Source organism: Schistocerca piceifrons, chromosome 5 (assembly GCF_021461385.2).
Source record: "Schistocerca piceifrons isolate TAMUIC-IGC-003096 chromosome 5, iqSchPice1.1, whole genome shotgun sequence".
NCBI classification, from domain to species: domain Eukaryota; kingdom Metazoa; phylum Arthropoda; class Insecta; order Orthoptera; family Acrididae; genus Schistocerca; species Schistocerca piceifrons.
The window spans coordinates 508122739-508143787 of record NC_060142.1 but is presented as its reverse complement, the minus strand read 5'-3'; the positions used below and the strand labels follow the sequence as shown (position 1 = coordinate 508143787).

The 21049-nt window shown below is 39.2% G+C and overlaps 1 protein-coding gene across 1 annotated transcript in view; it reads left to right on the top strand.

Annotated features, from left to right (window-relative positions):
• Positions 1-21049, top strand: part of LOC124798500 (solute carrier family 12 member 6) — a 427524-nt gene that overhangs the window by 346966 nt on the left and 59509 nt on the right. The window contains exon 16 of the mRNA XM_047261938.1: positions 19835-20050. Within this exon, the coding sequence (XP_047117894.1) occupies positions 19835-20050 (216 nt within the window). The remainder of the gene's footprint in view (positions 1-19834; positions 20051-21049) is intronic.

The window sequence follows — 21049 nt, the reverse complement described above, 5'->3', positions numbered from 1 at the left end:
CAATCAAGTACCACGGTCGTGGAACCCTTGTCCGCCGGAAGAATGACGATGGATCGGTTAGCCTTCAGATCACGGATAGCTTGGGCTTCAGCAGTGGTGATGTTGGGAGGCAAGGCTGGAAGTCAGAAATTCCTGGAAGGTTTGGAGAGGGATATTTTGAGGAAGAGGAGGTGGGTCCCGCTGTGACGGAGGACAGAACTGTTCCAGGCAGGGTTCAATTTGGATAGTGTCTTGGGGAGTTGGATCATTAGGAGTAGGATTAGGATCATTTTTCTTCGTGGCAAAGTGATATTTCCAGCAGAGAGTACGAGTGAAGGACAGTAAATATTTGATGAGGGCTGTTTGGTTGAATCTGGGAGTGGGGCTGAAGGTGAGGCCTTTGGATAGGACAGAGGTTTCGGATTGGGAGAGAGGTTTGGAGGAAAGGTTAATTGCTGAATTAGGGTGTTGTGGTTCCAGATTGTGTTGATTGGAATTTTGAGGTTTTGGAGGGAGTGGAGCTGTAAGTGGGAGATTGAGTAGATGGGAGAGACTGGGTTTGTGTGCAATGAGAGGAGGTTCATTGGCTGAGTTGATGTGTAGGTGAAGGATTAGGTGGGTGAGGGCAATGGATTGTTCAGTTTGGAACTGGTATAAGGACTGATGGAAAGAATGGTTGCAGCCAGAGATGGGAACTTTAAGTGTGAGGCCTTTGGGGGTAATGCCAAATGTAAGACAAGCCTGAGAAAATAAAATATGGGAGCGTAATCTGGCTAGGGCGAAGGCATGTTTGCAGAGGGAATGTAAATAAAACTTAATGGGGTCGTTGTGGGAGTGTTGTGAGGGTGACATGGTATTAGAAGGTGGAAAGTGTAACATGAGGCTGAAATGAAAATGAAAATAAAAATATATGGGGAGAGATAAAGGTGAACTGGAAAGCAACTGGAGATCTGGTGTGGAAAAAGGCGAAAAAGTGTTGGTTAAAGCTGGGCTATGTTGATCCTGTGGTGAACTTGGGTTGGTAGACAATGATGTGCATAAAGGTTGGTGGTTATGTTGCCGCCACAACACGTTAAAGGGTGGAGAAATTCGGGAAAATTTCGAAAAAACTACTTGTAAATGTATTAAAAGGAGTGGTTTTGTGGTGGCAGATTATGATAATGAGGCTAACAATTGTCTGACGAAGAAATAATGACGTTAAAACCTGTGGGAAGTGGCTAAAAATGATCAGTGATGTGGGAAAAACGGAAATGGAAATAAAGCAAAAGTTATTTGAACTGGCCGAAATGGTTGTTTAATAGGTGAAAGGAACTGTTTGTGAACTAAAAACGGTGGATTTTATAGCAGCGGTAGTGTTGGAAGCGGGAAAAATTTTTTTTTTTTTTTTGTTATGGTTTGGAAGTGGGTTACGTATTATTGAGTATATATAGGCGGGATAAAATTGTATAGTAGATTACGGTAAAAAGGAGAAGGTGAATACAAAGTGAAACTAGTGGCAAAAACAGTAAGAGAAAATAAGACGACAGAAAATATTTCTAAATGCAACAGTGACAATAACAAACGTAATTGTTGGGTTCAAATTAATGATATGAATATCATGTACAACTTCCGGGTTACAGGACTGGAGTAGGTGGTGGTGGGAGGGTGCATGGGACAGGTTTTACACCGGGGGCAGTTACAAGGGTAGAAGCCAGAGGGTAGGGAAGGTGGTTTGGGGATTTCATAGTTCATCCCTATGAAATCCCCATGTCAGTTCTTGCACTCCAAATTCAGATTATCCAACATTTATTACTGGGCCATACTAAAATGTAAATGTTGTGCGACTAGGGCCTCCCGTCAGATAGACTGTTCGCCGGGTGCAAATATTTCGATTTGACTCCACTTCGGTGACTTGCACATCAATGGGGATGAGATGATCATGATTAGGACAACACAACACCCAGCCCCTGGGTGGAGAAAATCTCCAACCCAGGCAGGAATTGAACCCGGGCCCTTAGGATTGAGAGTCTGTCGTGCTGACCACTCAGCTACTGAGGGCAGACACCTGGCCATACTGAATCAATTGTTTAAAGAGTAAATTTAGATGCTCAGTATGTTGTTCTGGAGATTCCGATGCTATTAAAATATCATCCAGATATGGAAAGCAGATACCCAGCTCTCTCACAACTTCGTGTATAAACCTCTGAAATGTGCTTGGTGTATTTCGAAGTCCGAAGGGCATATAATTAAATATATACAGACCAAAAGGAGTAATAACCGCTGACGTTTGCCGCCTTTGGCTAACAGAATGTGATAATACACTTTTAGTAGGTCAATCTTGGAGAATATCTTCTTACTCTGCAGCATAAAATTTATGTCATCTACTTGAGGGGCTGTATACCTGTCTGGGAGCGTCATGTCATTAAGACGACGATAATCCCCACAAACTAACCACTGACCATTTGACTCCATAACAAGGTACAGTGGACTGACCCATTGTGATTGTAATGGACCTATAATACCATTATTCAACAGAAACTGAAATTCTTCCTTAGATATTTGCAATTTATGTGGGTCCAACCTATGAGCTTCACTATACACCAGTAGCCCACTAGAAGTAGTGATATAATGCTGTACTTTATGCTTTAACATCTTTGGTCCCAGCATAGGTTCACATTTTTTGTAATAAGTGACTAGGTTTCATATCGCCCAGTTCCAAACAATTCAACAGTTCTTTTATTTTAAACTCCTCACTTTCCTTGAAAACTGTTAAGAGTCGTTCTTTTGCCAGCGAATATTTATTATTTTCATCACTGGTTACCAGATTCCAGATGTTTTCGACGTATTTTGGTTCAAGCTGGGCCAGCAGGTAATTGAACTTAGCTTTGGCTTTGCAAAACCAAATATCGGGCTTTTCTACCCAAAATGGAGGAAGATTGACGCTTAATTTATTGATTTCTGGAGTACTCAAACGATTGGCCACATCAAGTCCACTTCCTGTCGGCATTTTGAGTATTTTTATTAAACACCGTCTGCGACGAATTCTAGCAGATTCGGCATTGGGCAATTCACCGATAATTACGTTGCAGGGTTTTTTGTTGCCTCGCCGATCCCATCAGTGTCACCACTTATTGGTGGTATCTAACTAATGTAAACACACAGAAATAAGAATTTATAACTTCTTTATTATATAATTTTATAAGACATGAGTCCCCCCCATGAACCATGGACCTTGCCGTTGGTGGGGAGGCTTGCGTGCCTCAGCGATACAGATAGCCGTACCGTAGGTGCAACCACAACGGAGGGGTATCTGTTGAGAGGCCAGACAAACGTGTGGTTCCTGAAGAGGGGCAGCAGCCTTTTCAGTAGTTGCAAGGGCAACAGTCTGGATGATTGACTGATCTGGCCTTGTAACAATAACCAAAACGGCCTTGCTGTGCTGGTACTGCGAACGGCTGAAAGCAAGGGGAAACTACAGCCGTAATTTTTCTCGAGGGCATGCAGCTTTACTGTATGATTACATGATGATGGCGTCCTCTTGGGTAAAATATTGCGGAGGTAAAATAGTCCCCCATTCGGATCTCCGGGCGGGGACTACTCAGGAGGATGTCGTTAACAGGAGAAAGAAAACTGGCGTTCTACGGATCGGAGCTTGGAATGTCAGATCCCTTAATCGGGCAGGTAGGTTAGAAAATTTAAAAAGGGAAATGGATAGGTTGAAGTTAGATATAGTGGGAATTAGTGAAGTTCGGTGGCAGGAGCAACAAGACTTCTGGTCAGGTGACTACAGGGTTATAAACACAAAATCAAATAGGGGTAATGCAGGAGTAGGTTTAATAATGAATAGGAAAATAGGAATGCGGGTAAGCTACTACGAACAGCGTAGTGAACGCATTATTGTGGCCAAGATAGATACGAAGCCCACACCTACTACAGTAGTACAAGTTTATATGCCAACTAGCTCTAAAGATGACGAAGAAATTGAAGAAATGTATGATGAAATAAAAGAAATTATTCAGATTGTGAAGGGAGACGAAAATTTAATAGTCATGGTTGACTGGAATTCGAGTGTAGGAAAAAGGAGAGAAGGAAACATAGTAGGTGAATATGGATTGGGGGACAGAAATGAAAGAGGAAGCCGCCTGGTAGAATTTTGCACAGAGCACAACATAATCATAACTAACACTTGGTTTAAGAATCATGAAAGAAGGTTGTATACATGGAAGAACCCTGGAGATACTAAAAGGTTTCAGATAGATTATATAATGGTAAGACAGAGATTTAGGAACCAGGTTTTAAATTGTAAGACATTTCCAGGGGCAGATGTGGACTCTGACCACAATCTATTGGTTATGACCTGTAGATTAAAACTGAAGAAACTGCAAAAAGGTGGGAATTTAAGAAGATGGGACCTGGATAAACTAAAAGAACCAGAGGTTGTACAGAGATTCAGGGAGAGCATAAGGGAGCAATTGACAGGAATGGGGGAAATAAATACAGTAGAAGAAGAATGGGTAGCTTTGAGGGATGAAGTAGTGAAGGCAGCAGAGGATCAAGTAGGTAAACAGACGAGGGCTAGTACAAATCCTTGGGTAACAGAAGAAATATTGAATTTAATTGATGAAAGGAGAAAATATAAAAATGCAGTAAGTGAAACAGGCAAAAAGGAATACAAACGTCTCAAAAATGAGATCGACAGGAAGTGCAAAATGGCTAAGCAGGGATGGCTAGAGGACAAATGTAAGGATGTAGAGGCCTATCTCACTAGGGGTAAGATAGATACCGCCTACAGGAAAATTAAAGAGACCTTTGGAGATAAGAGAACCACTTGTATGAATATCAAGAGCTCAGATGGAAACCCAGCTCTAAGCAAAGAAGGGAAAGCAGAAAGGTGGAAGGAGTATATAGAGGGTCTATACAAGGGCGATGTACTTGAGGACAATATTATGGAAATGGAAGAGGATGTAGATGAAGATGAAATGGGAGATACGATACTGCGTGAAGAGTTTGACAGAGCACTGAAAGACCTGAGTCGAAACAAGGCCCCCGGAGTAGACAATATTCCATTGGAACTACTGACGGCCGTGGGAGAGCCAGTCCTGACTAAACTCTACCATCTGGTGAGCAAGATGTATGAAACAGGCGAAATACCCTCAGACTTCAAGAAGAATATAATAATTCCAATCCCAAAGAAAGCAGGTGTTGACAGATGTGAAAATTACCGAACTATCAGCTTAATAAGTCACAGCTGCAAAATACTAACGCGAATTCTTTACAGACGAATGGAAAAACTAGTAGAAGCCAACCTCGGGGAAGATCAGTTTGGATTCCGTAGAAACACTGGAACACGTGAGGCAATACTGACCTTACGACTTATCTTAGAAGAAAGATTAAGGAAAGGCAAACCTACGTTTCTAGCATTTGTAGACTTAGAGAAAGCTTTTGACAATGTTAACTGGAATACTCTCTTTCAAATTCTAAAGGTGGCAGGGGTAAAATACAGGGAGCGAAAGGCTATTTACAATTTGTACAGAAACCAGATGGCAGTTATAAGAGTCGAGGGACATGAAAGGGAAGCCGTGGTTGGGAAAGGAGTAAGACAGGGTTGTAGCCTGTCCCCGATGTTGTTCAATCTGTATATTGAGCAAGCAGTAAAGGAAACAAAAGAAAAATTCGGAGTAGGTATTAAAATTCATGGAGAAGAAATAAAAACTTTGAGGTTCGCCGATGACATTGTAATTCTGTCAGAGACAGCAAAGGACTTGGAAGAGCAGTTGAACGGAATGGACAGTGTCTTGAAAGGAGGATATAAGATGAACATCAACAAAAGCAAAACAAGGATAATGGAATGTAGTCTAATTAAGTCGGGTGATGCTGAGGGAATTAGATTAGGAAATGAGGCACTTAAAGTAATAAAGGAGTTTTGCTATTTGGGGAGCAAAATAACTGATGATGGTCGAAGTAGAGAGGATATAAAATGTAGGCTGGCAATGACAAGGAAAGCGTTTCTGAAGAAGAGAAATTTGTTAACATCCAGTATTGATTTAAGTGTCAGGAAGTCATTTCTGAAAGTATTCGTATGGAGTGTAGCCATGTATGGAAGTGAAACGTGGACGATAAATAGTTTGGACAAGAAGAGAATAGAAGCTTTCGAAATGTGGTGCTACAGAAGAATGCTGAAGATTAGATGGGTAGATCACATAACTAATGAGGAAGTATTGAATAGGATTGGGGAGAGGAGAAGTTTGTGGCACAACTTGACCAGAAGAAGGGATCGGTTGGTAGGACATGTTCTGAGGCATCAAGGGATCACCAATTTAGTATTGGAGGGCAGCGTGGAGGGTAAAAATCGTAGGGGGAGACCAAGAGATGAATACACTAAGCAGATTCAGAAGGAGGTAGGTTGCAGTAGGTACTGGGAGATGAAAAAGCTTGCACAGGATAGAGTAGCATGGAGAGCTGCATCAAACCAGTCTCAGGACTGAAGACCACAACAACAACAACAACAAGACATGAGTCAGCATTTTACTTAGGCAACGATGCATTTACAGCTCTCTAACACAAGACAATCTTCTTTTGTCTCTTGTGACGTTACAGAATATATATCTCTGAAGCCAGCTTCATCGATGTCAAAACACTCACTAACACACACCAAAACACCATATAGCAGAGCAATCTGCTCCCACATATGATTTTCTGGAGATGTTTGCTTATGGTTACACATATACAGGGTGTATATATATATAGTCTGCAAACACTTTCAGTTATTTAATGAACAAGAACTAAACATTGTACAGATGTCATACATACTGCATTTTGAAGAGAAATTCTGAAAGGTTTTTTTTATTTTTTATTTTTTTATTTTTTTTAATTTTTATTTATTTATTTACAAACATTCAATATGCGAACCATGAGTGACCTGGCAGACATCAGTACGGTAATCGAATTCTTCCCATACCTGTCCCACTATTCTCTCTTGGAGCTCTGCTACTTTACGTGGTAGAGGCAATACATACACCAATTCTTTAATGTGTCGCTGCAGAAAAAAGTCACACAGAGTGAGCTCTGGTGATCGGGAAGGCCATTTAATAAAACAGCTGTCCCCTTCTCTAGCATGCCTGATCCATTGATGCGGGAGCTCTGTGATCAGGTACCAACGAACGTCATGATGAAAATGGGGTGGAGCCCCATTCTGCTGAAAGATGAACGTAAAGTCCAATTGCACTTTAGGCTTCAGCCATTGCTGCAACATGTCCAAGTAGGAATATCCAGTGCCAGTGCTCTCGGCGAAGAATAATGGCCAATACATTTTTGATGTGGCTAGGCACAAAAAACATTTACCTTTGGGGAATCATGCTCAAATTCAATGCATTTGTGTGGATGCTTTATACCCCAGATTCGACAGTTATGCCTGTTCACTTTCCCATTAGTGTGAAAAGTGGCTTCGTCACTAAAAATGAAGTGATTAACAATGCCATCCTCATCCTCATTCAGTTGTTGCGACTGCAAACAAAAGTCAAAACACTTGTCTCTGTCATCATCATTGAGCTTCTGCACTAGCTCCAATTTGAGTGGTTATATATACAGCTTCTGTCGCAGGACTTTCCACACTGTCACTCGAGCCATTTCAATTTCATGGGATGCACGATGCACTGATTTATTTCCATTGTAACGAAAATTGTGCCAGTGGTAAATGGCCTTCCCTGTTGGTGTCTTCTTACCCTACTTGGTTCTAAACATCCATTGATCAGCTGTAGCACACTTGTTTTTGTCGAACTCTAACACAGAGAAAGCTTACTCTGCACCTGAAGTCATCATGTTTGCGACTAGCACTGACTATTGGCAAATTATCAAACTATGCTGTGGTGGTATAGAGAAAAAAAAACTTTCAGGGCTTCTCTTCAAAATGACGTACGTATGATATCTGTACAATGTTTGGTTCTTGTGCAAGAAATAATTGAAAGTGTTCCCGGACTTTATGTACACCTTGTATTACGATGCAAATAATTTTGTTAACAGTGACACTGTAACATAAATCAGTGTTAACCTTTATCAATGTGAAGATTTTTATTACCTACTTGTTTATATAAATTTATTATTATATATAAAAACAAAGATGAGGTGACTTACCGAACAAAAGCGCTGGCAGGTCGAAAGACACACAAACAAACACAAACATACACACAAAATTCAAGCTTTCGCAACAAACTGTTGCCTCATCAGGAAAGAGGGAAGGAGAGGGGCAGACGAAAGGAAGTGGGTTTTAAGGGAGAGGGTAAGGAGTCATTCCAATCCCGGGAGCGGAAAGACTTACCTTAGGGGTAATTTATTATTATTATTATTATTATTATTATTATTATTATTGTCATTATTACTTTGAAATTGGCCATCTCCAGGCCATGCAGTTTCAACTGCACTTTCCCTTTTCCTTATATGTGAGCTTTAACTTTGGCTTCATATTCTTGCATTCTTTTCGTGTGTTTTACCTTCCCAGCTTTAGTTCAAGTTTTGTCAGTTTTTAGTTTTGACTTTTCTTAGAAACAATGGTGCTCTTGGAGTTTATTCTTGACTGGAACACGTTTGTGGATATCCTGCAAGGTTAATCCATACTTCTTGAAAGCCTTTTTTACCCCTGTAAACCATGCCTTCTTGGTCGTCTTATTGAGAAAGTAACAAAAGACCTGATTACTTAATCTTGTAGGACTCATATGGGTAGTGTGGACATAAAAAATTCTTCTTCCTGTTAATGGTTTCTGTGAATGTGTGTAGAGTTCATGTCTGTGTCATTTCCTGAATTCAGTATTTTCTTTGTTCTGATCTATGATTTTCTTCAAGATCTGACTTTCATTTTTTTCTCATTTCTTGATCAGACATTTCCTGTTCATAGAAAGGGATTCTGCTGCATATGAGGCCTTAGGCCATGTTACTGTGCAGTAATGTTGTATCTTGGTGTTAACTGTTATTGACTTCTTCTTATAAACACTTTTAGTTAGTTGATATGCTATTTCCATTTTTCTGATACATAATGCGAAGGCTTCTTTCTTGGATGTGTTCAGCGCTACCCATGCTCCTCAATATCGTAAAATTCCATGTCAATATAATTTCTCCTTCCTGTACCTCTAGTACTCTGGGTGGTGACTTGGTGTTTGTAACAAATGCAGTTTTCTCAAAGCAGATTTAGAATACTGCCTCTGCTGCCTGTGTCTTCATTTGATTTATATTGTTCTGAAACTGGGTTTAGCGAATAAAAAAATGCTGCGAGGTCACCTTCAAGGGCCAGGCAGTCAACTGTCAAATTCATATTTCTATAGTGAAAGAGTGACTCCCTTTTGCAGCACCTTTCTCACTCATTCTTTTTTGCCACTTGCAGATCACTTTATCAGGTATGCAGTTTAAATATCAAAATGAAAGTCCATCCCTTTGCCTGACTTCCAACATCCTTTCCTGAACCCTCTTTCGTATTCATCCATCTATTAGTCCAACTCTTTTCCTGTGCTAGTCTGAAGCACTTTGAAAAGAATCATGCAGGTTTTTAAAAGAAGAGAGATGGCATCATTATTGTTATGTCCATTCTATCATTCATTATTGCCAAATATTGCAGTTAGTTTATTGGCAGCCTTGTTCCCTGCATTCTTTCCAATTTTACCCAGTACCTTTTCATTCTTTAGTAAATTGATATGTTTAAGTTCTTCTTGTGTAGGAAGTGCTGAATCTAGATGAATAGTTGTGCTGTTTTCACAGTTGAAAACTGATTTTGGAGCCTCACAGTTGATGAAGAACTCAAAATTATTACCAGGATATGACAATTACCCTTATTATTGTTCTCAACTTTACCATTGGTGCCTTTGAAGTGTAGACTTTTCAGCTATCTTCATTCTTCTGTGAGTTAATTTCTGTCACACAAGCTGTTTGGCACTTGCTGGACATTCAAATGTCCACCGTGGGTCTCTATTCAGATTTGTTGGTGTGGATGTATTGTTAGCAGCATGAACTACAATTACCTGGCTCTTGGCACCCCAGCTTCTGGGTGAACTCTTCACTATATCTGAGCCTCTTTGTGCCAACCTGTTAAGTTTCTCCTTTGGGCACTCCTTGTGTCCCTTGGAAGAAGTGTAACCTTGATCTTTTAGAGATAGTGATCTGAGTTAAAGTTACGTTTCTTAGAGCTTTGGGGTTCTGGATCTCCGATTATTATTCCTTTATTATGGCCAGATGATCTAGTCAGTGGCAGATACATATGGGGGGGGGGCGCCACCTGCATTGCCACCTGCGCCGCCCCCGCCATTCAGCCCACACACTATTCGTTCATTTCTTTTGTCAGTCAACTTGACTGAATTGAGTTATTGAGTAGTTGTACTTTCCTATGTATCATTCGCGTACACATCATCGTATTTTAATGGGAGACATTCTTCAATACAAGCAAACGGGCATAAACGCCCTTAATGATCATGATTCTGTTATGCAAGCACTGTCTGTTTGTCCTAGATCTGACTATCCTACTTTTCACATACTGCACAAAATATTTGCTTGTATACCTGCATCTAGTGCTATAGTAGAAAGAAGTTGAGACCTTAACTTTTCCCGGCGAATCGAATGTCCAAATAACTTACGGGTTTGCTGCCGGGTGACGTTGTCGAACACCGCCGATATTTCGACAGGAGCACACCCTGCCATTCTCAAGGCACAAATGCTAGGAAGAAAAAATGTGCAAGCAAATTTAATACCTCGGTTCACAGAGGAGAAACAAGGAAGACATCACACACAGAACAAGTGTCAACACAACCAAAGATAGCCAACATCAGAAATATCGATAGTTACTATTAATCAACAGGTGAGGTAGCACTAATTCTGTCCCTCTGTTTTTTGATGAGAGACAGAGCCGGGTTCCAAGCAGCATTTAAACAAAATCCACCATCATCTTTTACGGATGCCAACAGGGCCTTAATCTTAGAAGGTGGTCGAAAAACGCATTTCACATCATATTTCCACAAAATACAGCCAACCCTGTTGGAAATGCCCCTGCGTAAGGCAAAAATGCCGTAGACTTAGGTGCCACTTCATGAGAATTTAAACCGGTTTTTGGAACATCTGAATTCAATCCACCCGAATATTCAGTTCACTATGGAAGTGGAAAAGAATGGATGCCTTCCCTTCCTTGATGTGTTGGTCAAAAGGAAGAGTGATGGTACGTTGGGACATTCTGTTTATAGGAAGCCCACCCACACTGACTTGTATCTGCGAGCAGATAGTTGTCACCATCCAGCTCAGCGTGAAGGAGTACTTCGCACCTTGGTTCACAGGGCCCACGTTATCTCAGACCCTGAAAGTTTGGCAGCTGAGCTAGCACATCTCGAAGTCACCTTTCGTCAGAATGGTTTTAGTGAGAGGCAGATCAAACATGCGTTGCGCCATCAGCCTTCTGTGCAATGGGCGAGTGACAATAGCAACGAAGTGGCACCTAAGTCTACGGCATTTTTGCCTTACGCAGGAGCATTTCCAACAGGGTTGGCTGTATTTTGTGGAAATATGATGTGAAATGTGTTTTTTGACCACCTTCTGAGATTAAGGCCCTGTTGGCATCCGTAAAAGATGATCTTGGTTCGCGTAAGGCTGGGGTCTATCGTATTCCTTGCAGTTGTGGTGTCATATATTGGTCAATCAGGACTGTAGAAGACTGGTGTATTGAACATAAGCGTCACACACGCTTACAACAGCTGAGCAAATCCGCTATTGAACAACATTGCCTTGACACCGGTCATCCTATGGAGTACAACAACACGGAGATTCTGGCTTGCACGTCCAGCTATTGGGATAGTGTTATTAAGGAAGCTGTTGAAATCAGATTATCAAGCAACCTTATTAACAGTGATGGTGGATTTTGTTTAAATGCTGCTTGGAATCTGGCTCTGTCTCTCATCAGAAAACAGAGGGACAGAATTAGTGCTACCTCACCTGTTGATTAATAGTAACTATCGATATTTCTGATGTAGGTTATCTTTGGTTGTGTTGACAATTGTTCTGTGTGTGGTGTCTTCCTTGTTTCTCCTCTGTGAACCGAGGTATTAAATTTGCTTGCACATTTTTTCTTCCTAGCATTTGTGCCTTGAGAATGGCAGGGTGCGCTCCTGTCGAAATATCGGCGGTGTTCGACGACGTCACCCAGCAGCAAACCCGTAAGTTATTTGAACATTAGAAAGAAGTTTTTCAACAATGTGGCGTACAAAGACATGGCTGAGATCGACAATGAAAGAGGATCGACTTAATGCCTTAACTCTGTTGAACACTTATCTTGACATTGACTGTCTTATTGATGATGTAATTAACCAGTTTGCCAGGAAGAACAAGTGCATTGAATTCATCATACAAGGAAGAGAACCACAATTGTAACTTTTTTATATCATAAAATGGCATTGTCTTCTATATGTGTATAATTAGTTTAAATAAAACTTTTTTAAGCTTTGCATGTGACTCAATTATTTTTTATTATGATTAAAGTAATGGTAGCTCAAGATATCTTCAGTGCCCTCATCTTGAGGATTTTCTGTGTCCGCCACTGGATCTATTTGGAACTCACCAAGAGTGGGGTCTGGGGTCATCCAAGTTTTCTGTTTTGTGAGAAAGTGTGTGAAGGTCATTGATTTCAGAATTATATCAGTCTTGCAAAGTTCTGTGAGTCTCTCCCCAATTCCATTTGTTCTATGGTGGAGTGGAAGAGGCTAGTTCGATCCTGTTGTGCTTAATCCAATAAATTAATGTTGCCCATAGCTAGCAATGACACATTGCACTCCCATTATCCCAGGGCCACAAGGACGCCTCCCTGGTTGATTCCTGAGACATATTATTATCGTTATTATTGTGTATGTAAATTGCTATGTGGCTCAGGGGATAAGTGTCAGACTACACATACGAGAATCTGGGGTTCAGTCCCAAGTTGGTCCTAGGATTTTTTCTGTCACTTACAACATTTTTCACCTCTGAAAATAATCTGTTAATGTGATAAACACCAAGCATACTGTGGACCTGAGCCCACATTACACTGTAGTTCCTTCTCTAACTGTCTGGAACAGGTTGTCCATAGGTTAAAAGGAAGCAATGGCATACCATGCCCAATAGTGCCATGTCTGCTGAAGCACTGTGGTGTTCAAACCAGCCTTTGGTTTGAGGAGAGCTTTACCTTCTTTTACTTCACTTTTAACGTGAGGTTGACATTCATATAAAATACAGGCTGTGACTGTGTTATCCATTAGAATTTGATCAATAGATCCATCCAAACCATTGGTTTTGTGGAACTTCTGTAAAAGTGGAACTTCTGTAAAAGTGACTCATAAGTACTGGGGGTACTTAACTGTTCATTAACACGTCTGCTTTTTTATTCTGAAGTCATGGTTTTATTATTTAAATTACTACAACATTAGTGAGAACATTTCGTACTAATTCATGAGCTTAAGTGGATTGTTATCATTTTTCCTTCTGTGTTCTGAAGTTCATGTTTGTATCAATTACCTATCCAATTACTGCATGCATTCTTCATTAAGTAATGAATGTTCTAATTGCTGAGAAACAAAGTAGAAAAACTACCTAGAAACTTAAAATCCTGCAATAGCAACTAAGTAGTGTGTAATCATCCAATACTTTGTACCCAAGCTCATCCTTTAACTTTTTGTGTTAACAAATGCCTAGTTGAAAGTAAGTTCCCCAACATACTTAAACTTTCTAGAGTTGTGGCCTTATATAAAAAGGGGGAAAAGAACTGTCCCGCTACGTATTTACTCGAATCTAAGCCGCACGTGAAAAATGAGACTCGAAATAAAGGGAAAAAAAAAATCCCGAATCTAAGCCGCACCTGAAATTTGCGACTCGAAATTCGAGGGGGGAGAAAAGTTTTAGGCCGCACCTCCAAATCGAAACAACGTTGGTCCATTGTAATATGAGACACAATTTACGTCGAATGAATGACGATACAGCGACAGTAGTTTGGTTCGAGTCGTAAGCTTAGCAGTTAAGCTTTACCAGGTAGCCATTGCTATGCGTCAGGCGCTCCGTCCGTATTTATACGAGTACCCTTCCTTTTTCACGTGCTCTGTCTGGTTTGAATCGATTGCTTATTTTGCTTTGATCTGATAAGTGCCGTTTTCTTTGTTACAGGTGTTCACGTCATTCTAAGCTGAAAATGCATTACTGTACTGTGTCATGCATTGTTTGTCGCATTCTGATAGAAGAAGAGAGAGAGAGAGAGAGAGAGAGAGAGAGAGAGAGAGAGAGAGAGAGAGAGTGAGGAATCGTGTCATTAGCGAAACAATGGCAAGAGACTGCTATTTGTTGTTACTTACACTGCTGCTTTCTTTGATAATGATCAACAAGAACCAAATAATAGACTGCGTATGATAGAACATGTTCTGAACGAGAGTTCGGCGAAAATTTTTCTCCGTTTGAAAATCTTTGCGGCTGCTTCTTTAGTACATCAAATTCTGCACAGAAATTAGAGTCATCTTAGATTTAAAAATCTAGTCAGTTGCCGTGCTTCATTTCTGACTGTATCACAATAGGCATAAGAATAATACGAATATAAACATGACACGATACGTATATTCTTCCGCATTTGCTGTTGTCTCACTATAGTTTCGTAGTTTATTAGGCAGACAGGATTTAAATGAGATAGCAGCAAACGCGAAAGAATACATGGCAAAATGTTTATATTCGATTATTCTTATGGTGAAGAGAATACTGCATGTGATTCACATTTCATCAGGTTCCTATTAGCAACCATCTCTTCTCACTGGTAGGAAAAAATTCAGAACGTAGAGTTGGCCATATTGACAAACATCCTAAACAGTCTTGCCAGTCGGATTTTCGTAGTACATTGAAATTCTGCTACATTCGAAGATGAACAATACGGAATTTGTATTTACTTCGTTGGATAATGTATGAAAATGCAGTGGTCGAAACTCGATGCGGAGAAAAAAAAAGCTCGTCTTCCACCTTTTTTTTTTAGTTTATTTACTGACGCAGAGGTTTTGGCGAAAGTATTTGTCTTTGTGCCTACAAAGCATATCTGTGTAGCGCTACATATATTCGACAGCAGAAGTTATAGTTGTAGCTGCACCTACCAACATTTTTCAGAACTTCGCTTGCTTTGCATTCGATTCTAAGCCGCAGGCGGTTTTTTGGATTACAAAAATCGTAAAAAGAGTGCGGCTTAGATTCGAGTAAATACGGTAGTTACAGACCTATATCCATAACGCCAGTTTTTTCGAAAATTTTAGAAACAATTATTTATGAGCAAGTTAGTGCCTACTTGGGTAAAGTAAATGTAATTAGTGATAAACAGTTTGGATTTAGGAAAGGTAAATCCACAATGGATGCAATGGACTATACCAAGGCTACATTTTGTGACCTGAGCAGGGCCTTTGACTGGGTAGAACATGACACAGTGCTGAATAAGTTAGTTTACTGTGGTTTTGATGACAACATTATAAATGTGTTCAGGCGTTTTCTAGAGAACCGTCAACAAGTTGTGTGCATTGGTAGGGAGAAATCAAATTTGGTTAATGTTAGGATGGAGTGCCTCAAGGGTCAGTGCTTGGACCTTCACTGTTTATACTAGTGATTAATGACCTGCCCTTATTCATAAATTCTCACACAATATTGTATGCTGATGACACAACTTTTCTACATAAAAGCTCTGATCTAGGTACACTGAAAACACTGACCGAAAATACCCCTTTTCAGTCCTCGTTATGGTTCAAAGCTAATGGCTTCTTAAACCCAGACACTTTACTTTAGCCTCAAAGAGATTCCTAACTACCAATAATTAGAAACTGTCAAATTTTTAGGTGTTACTATTGACAATAAATTGACATGGGAACCACACATTAAAAATATATTGGCTAGGCTTTCAAGAGTTGTTTATCTAATTAGAAATTTAAAGACATGTTCCCAATGACTATGTGAGATCAGCATATTTTGCCTTCTTACAAAGCATCATCTCTTATGGAAACTTACTGTGTGGTAGTAGCTGTCATGTAAATGACATTTTACTTTTACAGAAGAAAGTAATAAGAATAATAACGGATTCTGATAAAACACAACATTGTAAACCTCTGTTTATTAAATTGCAGTGTGTTACAGTTTTAAACTTATTCATCTGCAATGTTTTATTGTACATTAGAAACAATGTATCTAATTTTGTTTTGAGAAGTGATATTCATAGCCGTAATACTAGAAACAGAACAACAATAAACGTGCTATATCATAGATTATCAAAATCAAAGAACTCCTACCTAGTTCTTGGACTAAGGATGTTTAACAGACTGAGTGCTGACTTTAATGAACTGCCTGCAAATATTTTTAAAGCTAAATTATACAAGCTACTAGTGAACAATCTGTATACTAGCAGTACTGCTCTGAAGAGATTATGCTTTTTGTCATTAATTTATTTGGGGGATATTCCTTTATTTTTGGTTCATACTCACACATTAAAAATAATGTAGAGTTCTCTGGGCCGATTATGTAAACATCGCTGACTGGAGGTCATTTTTTACATAACTTCAGAAACTTACATCTGTTGAGGACTATGCCATGTTTTACAACACTGAACTTGGATCCTCTGAAGGAGATTCATGTTGATTTAAGTCAACATGAAACATGTTAGGCTACACCAATGAAATTGGCTGTTGACACAATCATCACTCTTTGAATACAAACATTAATAGTACATCAAAGATACACAGTATTTATAATTGAATGCATTGTGTTATGAAGATTGAGGAAAGTAAACAGAAAAAGGAGTGGTCTTCAAAGTTATTGACAAATAAAAAATTAATAAATAAAAATTGTTGCTAGAACTTGTATTGGGCCACCATAAAGACCTAACCGAATTTTAAAAAAATCGATGAAGTTACTATGGCCAGTAAGAAAAAGACATAATTATTTTTATGTAAATACAGCATTAATAAGTGCTACCCACCATATAGCAGAGATATTAAGTCACAATGAGGCACAACAAAAAAACTACTAAACAAGTAAGCTTTCAGCCATAAGGCCTTTCGGTCTAAAGCTCACTTGTTTAGCAGTCTTCTTCTTGTGCCTGTCTGCAACTCAGCATCTCCACTATACAGTGAGTTCCAGTCTATCCTTTTCATAATATTGCCATTATTCCATCCTGGATTATTTCATTATTAATAAGTTCCACACTCATTGCATTGTGACTTGTGCTAGCTTAATTTTCCTTTGTTACTGGAATTTCTTCATAAACATATTTTTGTCGTGAAGTTATATACAGTGTCTTGTGCACATTTAATATGCTCTGCTTAAGCTTAGTACCTCAGGCTGTTTGTACATTGAATGTAAACTATCTTTGACAATTCCCAAATATCTCTGCACTTTCACAACCAGGAGATTACATGGGGATATGGGTATAGTCAATACTACCTAAATCACCAGGAAAGCATGCTACCAGTACTTGATAAAAATCACACTGTTTTTTCCATGTCTTTTCTCCCTTTGGCATTTTGATGAATTCTTTCTTCAGTGATGTAATGCAAGCTGATACCTTGTGGACCTCTCTGCAAGTGTTGCTACATATGTTCTAAACAAATTGCCAACCAACATTTGAAAGCTTCCTGTGGCAAAAAATCTTAATTTTTAAAGTAGCATGTGCATTGGATGAGTGGCTTGTATCTTTTGCTTGGTATACTCTCTCAGTGTTCTGTGCTCTCAACCTTAGTCCTAACTGCTGCACAGTATTTTTGTTCAAGCGAAACCTCAGCTTAAATGATTTTTCATTTAATTTAAAAAATGGGTTTGTCTTTGTTGTTGTCAGTAGACACATCAGAGTAAAAAGACATCTGTAGAGTACATGAAAGAAAATGATTCACATCACACAAGCACACAAAATTCTGCCCATCACATAACACAGAAAGCTTGGAAAACAAAGAATAGTATAGTTTCAAAACACATTGTTGTTATAATTGTTTTTGTGATCAATACAGTAGAAAAAGTAGTATCAAATGGAGAAAAGTTGTGAGAACTGATGTGGATTTGAACTCGAGACCATCTGCACTGTCTGCCAGAATGCAGCCTGTGAGCCACTGAAACAATTATATGAATGAGCCCAAAAAACTTTTTCTAAATGTCTTACTTATGCTTGCTTATTATTCATTCATCAATACATGTGCAGTTGTCATAGCAGTTTATGCATGTGTTCAATAGTTAAAAAATTAGTATACATTTCATAATTACTTCTACTCGAGCTGAGAAAGCACATTTATAAAAGATATTAAATCAATCTCGGCTGCTGTCAAAATAAACATAATTAACTGTTCATGGCAAATATTTCAAAGTTTCCCTTTTTTACTATGCCATTCAATGTCTGTATCATGTCTTTAAACTATACATATCTTACGCGACATCTCCAAGAATTATTATGAGCTCAGTCATTATCCGTACTCTTTAATTTCCTTAACCTAACCTTACAAACTAAGAAATGTATTTCAAACTTCACATATTTGTTGTATGTGTTAATAATAACTTCTTTATTATTTCAGTTTGTATTTACACAAAACAAAAATGTTGGTTTCCAATGCCAGACACTACATTCTAAACTGACATTTGAACCAAACTCTGTTCTATGAATTTTCACTATTCGAAATTGATCATACTTCTTGATGATATAATCTTGGATTAACATTTATACAATGCAGATTTCCAACTTAATCTTGATCTGAAGTATTTCTCTGTGTTAATCTAATGTCAGATGCTTTACACACCCCGTCTGTAAAGTTCGTGCACTATGTGATCAAAAGTATCCGGACTCCCCCAAAAACATATAGGTGCATTGTGCTGCCACCTACTGCCAGGTACTCCATATCAGCGACCTCAGTAGTCATTAGACCTTGTGAGAGAGCAGTATGGGGTTCTCCATGGAACTCATCGACTTCAAACATGGTCAGGTGATTGCATCATATGTCTGTACGTGAGATTTCCACATTCCTAAACATCCATAGGTCCGCTGTTTCCAATGTGATAGTGAACTGGAAATGTGAAGGGATAATATACAGCACAAAAATGTACAGGCTGGCCTCATCTGTTGACTGACAGAGACTGCCAACAGTTGAAGAGGGTCAAAATGTTTAATAGGAAGACATCTATCCAGACCATCACACAGGATCTACTGTAAGTGCTATGACAGTTTGGTGGGAGGTAAGAAAACATGGATTTCATGGTCGAGCAGCTCATAAGCCACACATCATGCTGGTAAATGCCAAACGACACCTCACATGGTATAAGGAGCGCAAATATTGGACGATTGAACAATGGAAAAATGTTGTGTGGAGTGACGGATCACGGTACACCATGTGGCGATCTGATGGCAAGGTTGGATATGGCGAATGCCCGGTGCACGTGATCTGCCAGCGTGTGTAGTGCCAACAGTAAAATTCGGAGGCGATGGTGTTTTGGTGTGGTCGTGTTTTTCATGGAAGGGGCTTGTAGCCCTTGCTGTTTTGCGTGGCACTATCACAGCACAGGCCAACATTGATGTTTTAAGCACCTTCTTGCTTCACACTGTTGAAGAACAATTCGGGGTGGCGATTGCATCTTTCAACACGATTGAGCACCTGTTCACAATGCACGGACTGTGACGGAGTGTTCACAAGAAAATAACATCCCTGTAATGGACTGGCCTGCACACAGCCCTGACCTGAATCCTATAGAACACTTTTGCTGGATACTTTTGATCACATAGTGTATGTCAAGTAAACAATATCAGTGTTGACATAAATTGATAAATTTGTGGAAAGGGTGTTTTGCAATACCAGTGCCCTATTGTTCAAAATAGCTGAACCAATGTATCAGATGATGATATTTATGATTTCAGGTTGTTGGAAACATTGATATATGGTGGATTGTGCATGATGGTGGCCTTCTGATGCTACTACCATTCCTTCTTAAACAACACCGCACATGGAAAAACTGCAAAATGCGCATCTTCACAGTGGCACAAATGGAAGACAATTCAATTCAAATGAAGAAAGATCTTAAGATGTTTTTATATCATCTTAGGATAGAAGCTGAGGTGGAAGTTGTCGAAATGGTAACTACTTTACAATTTTTATGTGTTTTACGTGTAAGCGTTGAATAAGTCCATTTGTTAATACCACATGGATTTTTCTTTCACTTTCCATACAACAGCAGTGGAATTTAGATAATTTGGTTTGAGACCTGCATTATCTTGAAAAATTCCTTTATTATCTTGGGAAGAAAAAGAACAACAAAAGGGGAGATAGAGAGAGAGGGAGAGAGAGTAATAGATCTGGGTACTGCACAATTAAATCATGCTACTAGAAACTATTTGTGTACTCTATTAGATATAATGGAGGTCCCAGTGCTGTATTAAAACACTGTATGCAATGGATTCGTATCCTTATGTATTGACTCCAAACATGTGCACACATATCCTAGGAGTATAATTCATTAAGGTGGTCTTTGAATCATGTGGACTGACCTTTCTGGTGAATCTTAATGGGGCACAGTATTTCTGTTGAGATAGATAGTAATTGTATCTGTAATAATCAAATTGTGTTTTGCCAAATTCATCGTTGTTGTATTAGCTGTTAGCTGCTCCACAGCACTGCACTGAATGGAATGTAGAAGTTTTCAGCCATTGCACTTGTTTGGGCTATCAACTATATTCTTCATTCTGCAGTTTGGCAGATAGTTTATTATCTATTTGTGTTGACATAAAACATGACAGTACTTTGAACATGCAAAGTAATCAGTACTCTTTTTGTTAAGCTGCAGTCCTCTGACCCATTATAATTTGTTCTTTTATTGAACAGTAATAATCCTCTTGTTGCTTCATCCCGTACAAATGCTTACAACATACTGAATCATAGCTGCATATCATAAGATTTTGCAATGTTTCATTGCAAACATTACATCTGTTTGTATGTGGCTAATTAAGATATTTATTAGCTATGTGAAATGCAGACTTATTCATAAATATTTGTTTTCTTCGTAGCATGATGTGGACACTCTTCAAGCAATCCCTGATATTTTTTCCTCAGACAGCTAAAGCCACGTCTTAATGTGA